This window comes from Arachis ipaensis, chromosome B04, assembly GCF_000816755.2.
Source record: "Arachis ipaensis cultivar K30076 chromosome B04, Araip1.1, whole genome shotgun sequence".
Lineage (NCBI taxonomy): Eukaryota > Viridiplantae > Streptophyta > Magnoliopsida > Fabales > Fabaceae > Arachis > Arachis ipaensis.
This window is the reverse complement of record NC_029788.2, coordinates 82,364,675-82,370,722: the sequence shown is the minus strand read 5'-3', so window position 1 is coordinate 82,370,722 and position 6,048 is coordinate 82,364,675. Positions and strand designations below refer to the sequence as shown.

At 38.0% G+C, this 6,048-nt stretch overlaps 2 protein-coding genes across 2 annotated transcripts in view; one reads left to right on the top strand and one right to left on the bottom strand.

Annotated features, from left to right (window-relative positions):
• The window catches only part of LOC110271521, a 5,617-nt gene extending 3,261 nt beyond the window's left edge, over positions 1–2,356 (bottom strand). Inside the window, exons 1-3 of the mRNA XM_021122477.1 lie at positions 2,294–2,356; positions 1,949–2,147; positions 1,762–1,881 (exon numbers count right to left, since the gene is read on the bottom strand). Coding sequence (XP_020978136.1) covers positions 1,762–1,881; positions 1,949–2,147; positions 2,294–2,356 — 382 coding nt within the window. The remainder of the gene's footprint in view (positions 1–1,761; positions 1,882–1,948; positions 2,148–2,293) is intronic.
• Positions 3,776–4,452, top strand: LOC107637849. The gene has a single exon (XM_016341131.2). The coding sequence runs from the start codon at positions 3,808–3,810 to the stop codon at positions 4,135–4,137; it is 330 nt and encodes a 109-aa protein (XP_016196617.2). The 5' UTR covers positions 3,776–3,807; the 3' UTR covers positions 4,138–4,452.

The window sequence follows — 6,048 nt, the reverse complement described above, 5'->3', positions numbered from 1 at the left end:
TGTGATCCGAAAGGATGTGAGCGGGATACTTTGCCTCCGACCTCACATCTACACGTAAGCGGGATTAACCACCGTCCTTACGCAAGCGCTGCAACCTCGACAAGCGGGATTAACCACCGTCCTTGCCAGGCGCAAGCGACTTATCAACAATCTCGTCAATTATCAAATCTCTCAGCATAAGCGGGACGAACCCGGCCCTTACGCCTACCAAACAATAACTCATCAATCTTGATTATATCCACAATCAATTATGCTCAATATCTTATTTCAAAATCATTCTTGGCCCATTTACTTTTAAATAACAAACATAGTTAAATCACAGCTAACCAAGAATCACTTTTCAAAACGGAGCCACTTTCCACATCTTTCCAACACTTCCAAAAATCTCAAAACCATGCCAAGTTAAAAATCTCTTTGAAAGACTCTAAATCATTCATTTCTAAATCAAGATTTGGTCGTAAGATTCCTCAGCAGAGTCTCAAGACTTCAGGGGAGAATAACCTAACTCATTTCTTAAATTCCTTGAAAACCTCCGAAACTTTAACTTCTTGAGTTGAATAAATAGAATAGGGTTTAAACCCAAAACCAAATCGTGTTTTCAATTATTCCGAACCAATTTCAAGACCAACCAAACTTAAGCCAAAACAAAATCATTTTTAAACCGAAAACCAATTTCAGTTTCATTCTTAAATCTGTTCCCAAGGGCTCGGGAAGTGTTTCAATTTTAATAAATCAAAGTTCCAGAAAATACTTCAAGCTCTTCCTAAATGTCGTAAAGTGAAATAGATTAATTGAAAACCAGGTTTATTTTAAATCCATTAAAACCCCTCCAAAATCTGTTTACGTAAATCAAATTCCAAAACAAAAAAAATCATATTTAAATTGATTTTTAAGGCATAATTCCTTTCTTAAGAATTACATCAAAAATATAGAGATTTTTCTAATAAGGCAAGTTCAAACATAATTTATTTCTCAACCGTTTAAGTCAAAGAATAATTCATTCTTTTCCAAAATAATAATTCCAATCAAAATCTCAGATTTTCTAGAAATTTCGGCAGCATCTCCCCTAAAACTTGGACTTTGCCACCCTTTTCGAGTCCCAACAAAACCAATCATCAACTCTTTCTAACAGGTTCAAGACCAAATCAGTTTCTAATAAAACAAAACTCAACTTTCAAATTATCAAAAATCATTCAAATCAACCAATCCAGAAATCTCCAATTTATCATAATCAGACATTGTTACTATCAAACAGGCAACCATATTCATTCAAGATAAAACTAGACAATTCATAAGACTCACATAACCACCAGAAATACATTTTGTATAGCATATCTATTTATAACAATTTCAACTTTAAAATAAATCAGTTTGTATAAAAAGCCCCTACCTCGACTCGTCGAAACCATAACCCAAAATGCATTACGAAACGTTTGCTCTCAACCAAATTCAACAGCAATCCACAAACTCAACCCCTGATCACTTTCGCAGCACTCACAGCAACTTAAAAGCGGTATTCAACATACAGAACTCAAACCTACGTTACCAAACCTCAGAGTTTATAACCAAACATACTAGAATACTAACGCAAGACATTCCAAAACATAAATACTTACTGAACTGGCGAAATAAAGCAGTCGCGAACTCCGAGCACATGACGCAAGCAATCGATACACAACCCTACGACTAATAACGCCACAACACCTCAGCCTAAATTATCAGAACAATAATCTAAAGGGCTTTCAAATGGAAAACGCTTACCGAATGAAGAAGGAACGGCTGAACCGAAACAGCGGCAGTCTCCGAACCGGTTCGGCGGCAGCACCCGGTAACCACCTCGAGTGGCGGCGGCGACCAGACCTCTGGCGATGATAACTGAAACTAATCATACAACAACAATGAAGCTTCCGGAAACCCAAAGGAAATGAAGATCAACTTGAACCCTTACTGGCAGGATTTTCCGGCGACGGCGGTGAGGTTTTCTGGCGGCCAGAACTCCGGCGATGCAGCTCCCTTCTCCGGCAGCGATAACAGTGGTGTTTTCCGGCAACCACCGATCTCCGGCGACAGCAACAGAAGCTCCAGTTAGGCACCGCGAAGCAGCAGATCGGCAGTACCGTCGGCCAAGGTGCGGTGGTGGAGACGCCCTCAACCACGGTGAAACATGGTGGCTATGGAAGCTCGACGGCGGCTGGCTCCGTGTCGAGGACGACGGCGACGCAGTGAGGGCGACGGCGGCGAACTCCTTCCCGCGGTGACTCCCTCACGAGTCCTCTCTCTCTCTCTCTCTTGCCTGAGTCCTGACCCGCGGTGGCGTCGGCTTCACGGGTAGCAGCGGCAGCAAGGCTTCCTCCATGCCTACGAGGATGACGGCGGCGAGGCGCTGACACGATGGTGGCGAGTGGCGAGCAGCTCGGCGGCGACGGCGAGGCCCACCGGCGCTGGCTCGGGCCTCTCTCTCGGATCCCCCTCTGCTCTCATCCCTTTCCTTATTTCCATTTCTTCTTCCTTTGAGTGTGTGCGTTGTGTTGTTGAAGGGGAAGGGGGGAAGAAGGGGAACCGGGTCATGGGTTAGGGTTTTTCAGGGTTAGGGTTGTGTGTGTTGAGTTTTAGGATTATGGTAAAATTAGGTACAAGGATAAGTTTGTAATTTCAAATAAAAGTAGGAATATTAAAGAAATTGAGACCTAATTTAAATCCAACACTAATGGTATATAGAAAATACTATTTGCTCATCAATTTTATAAATTATTTTCAATAAAATGTCCAAATCAAATAATTAAAGATAATATACTTATTTTCTTCATTTTTCAAGATAGCAGTATTAACATTTAAAATATTATTTATTTATCCAAATCATATAAAATCTTTATTATTTCACAACTACCAACTTTACAATTTAAATATAGAAATAATTCAATAGTTGTAGAATTAGATAAAACTCTAATTTTGAATAGCCAAACCTCAATTTTTGAATTTCTAAAACTTTAAATTGTAAATAGTAAAATAATCCATAATTATAAAGTTTGGATAAAATTTAATTTATTTTAAATCCAATTAATCAAAATTGCTTCAAATTATTTTCAATAAACTGATTTTCTGAAAATAAAACTGTAAATAAATATATGATTTGAGATTAGTTTAAGATAAGACTTTTTTAAAAGTCTTGGGTCTTACAGCAACAAACCAACGACTCGGTGGTGCAGTTCTCTGCCTCAAAACTCGTATTTAGATCCCAATAATCCACCACTCACACCTCACACCCGACCGACTCCACGAACAACCGAACACATAATATGATAAAATTTGAACTAGACCGGGGATAATGAAAAAAATATGTTTATCATGTTTCATGTATATATATAATATAAGTAGATAGATGATTTAAAGAGTATAATAAAGTAGACGGTTCTTTTTCTTTTTTATGTTTCCTCAGATGGGTGATTCACTTCGTTCCTTGAAGTTTTAAAAGGAAAAGAGAAACTTCGTGGGTCATATAGTGAAAGCATGAGACAAGTTATCATAATAGATCATAAAGAGTTAAAGACACCTTGTAGCTCTTGCCCTATACTAATTTCATACGATCTCAACTAATAAAGCCTACTCCTCTAATGATGACATCCGCCACCCTAAACTAATAAAGAGGAACTAAAGAATTTCTTTTCAAGCATTATTTTATTGCACACTAGAATTATTCCAAAAGCATTAGGATTGATATAATTGCAGTCATTAACTCATTATGACCATGATGATGGCAACCAATAACAAACCTTTCCAACATGCTACATAAGAGTTTAGTATCATGCCATGCTGCTCAGAAAACAGTTAAGAGAAAACTTATATATGTTCAAGAGAGGCATTGTTTCCCTATCAATGTTCTCATCGAACTCTACAATGTTGGTTGGATTGTACCGTCCAAGGAGACGGCTTCGGCGGAGGAGAGGCAGCAGTGTCCGGTTAGGGAACAAGCGGCGAGGGTTTTGTCTTGCCTCGCGGCCGGTGGTTCAATGGGGTGTCATGGCTCCACTTCGGATGTTAAAGAAGATCATCATGGAAATTACACCAAAAGAGAACTGGATAGAGGCTTATTGTTGGTCTCTTCCTTTGCTTCGTCCCCAACTATTTCCCCTTTGTTGATCACAATTGTAATTTAGTTTATTCCCTCTTCATAAGTATGTGGTAAAGTTTTTCTTGAAGAGTTTGATGTGAAAGCATTATACAAAACTCATTCATGAGTGTTTGAACCCTGATCTTATCTTCCAATTCCAAACATATCTCATACTATAAAATATGGTATGGTATAAAAGCAAAAAACCAAAAGAATGTTTCTCTATGTAACCAGAAATCAATCAGCCGCATAAAATGTTGTGCTGTAGTGCTTGTACACCTTTTCTTCTGTAACCCTTCTTGTAAGAAGTGATAAAGACTCAGTTACCCAGTACTTTGACGTAAGTATTTTGTTTTCCAATTTCTCTTTATTGTATTACTACTTTCCTTGCATTTTCAATATGCACTTAAATATATTATACACGTCTCTGGTCTTGCCAGTACTAATAAAGTAGCCTTCGTTTTAAATTATATATATATTTTCTGATCTCTCATATTTATTATTAGAGAACAACTAAGGAACCAAAAGCATATCAGTCAAAAATCAGCCAAAATGTGTTTGGGCTCCATGAAAAATTGGGTTTTGGTTTGTGCTCTGTGATCCCAGGAGCAATTTTCAAATATATTATTCAAAAAGCGATTCTAATTAAACAGTTTTATTTATTTTTTGGCTGATCACCTTTTGGTTCCATATACTTTTTCTTATTATTATATTAGCGTCATCACTAACACAGTAACTAAACATCTGCATGCAATAAGAATTTGGTATATACGATACCCAGGTGATTTACGAAACAATATATAAGAAATATACTTTAGTTATCAAAAGCATCTCTATGATTATTTCGACAATAATTACCGTTAGATTAATTCTAAGGATTTCTAACAATACAATAATCTATTAAAATCGATTGAGGGTGTTGCTTAGGGATGGCAAAAATTTCAGGCGGAACGGATATTCGCGGAGATTTATCTGTCGGAGGACAGATTTTAGAGACATTTTTTTCCGAGGAGGGCGGGAGCAAGGGATAGGTCCTTGCCCCATGGGTATCCGTTTATTACCCGTGATTATAAAATTACAAAAATAACCCTCATATATATATAATTTTGATGAAATCCTACCTCCTCAAACCATAATTTGTGCGCCTCTCTCACTCACTTCACTCTCTCACATGAGCCTCTCTCACAGTCATCTCACACTCTCATCTTTGCGTTCTCACTCTCAGTCCCTCACCTTCCTCTGTCACTGCTGTCGCTCACCTTCCTCTGTCGCTATCGTCGCTCACATTTTTCCATCGCTGTCGCCGCTCACTCTTCCTCTCACTACTTTGCTCACTGCTTGCTGCTAGCTTCACCGCCGCCTCCACCTCTGCTTTGCAACGAAGCCTCAGATCTGCAACGTTGATGACAAGCTACCTCCAGCAACGCTTCTGCTCCACGACGCCGATGACGCCTCTCCCACCACGACTCTGCATCGCCTCTGCTCAGCAAAGATGATGACGACTGTGCTCCGTCTCCGTGGTCAGCCACCTTGCAATAAGTTAGATGTTTCTGTTAATTGATTAAATTGGTTTTCACATATGTTTTGATTTTTAATTTATAAAATTGCTATGAAATTGGGACACTGGAGTTAGGGTTTAAATTCTGTTTATGTGAACTAGGTTTAGATTTAGGGTTTTGATTCTGTTAATGTGAAATTGAGTTTATGTTTAGGTTTTAGATTTTGTTGATTGATAAATTTGGATTAGAGTTAGATTCTATTGCTGGAAAATTGGAATTAGAGTTTGGATTCTTAAATTTTTACTGTAAAATTGGATCATAATATTGAGATTTTTGTGAAATTGTTGTTGTTTATTGGATTTTTTTTTCTTTTTAATTTTTTTCTTATTTATTTCTTCAATTCCTTCAAACTCTGCGGATATCCTAATATCCGACGGGGAC

Coding starts and splice junctions, on each gene's coding strand:
- LOC107637849 (XM_016341131.2), top strand. CDS start 3,808: ATGCTGCTCAGAAAACAGTTAAGAGAAAACTTATATATGTTCAAGAGA.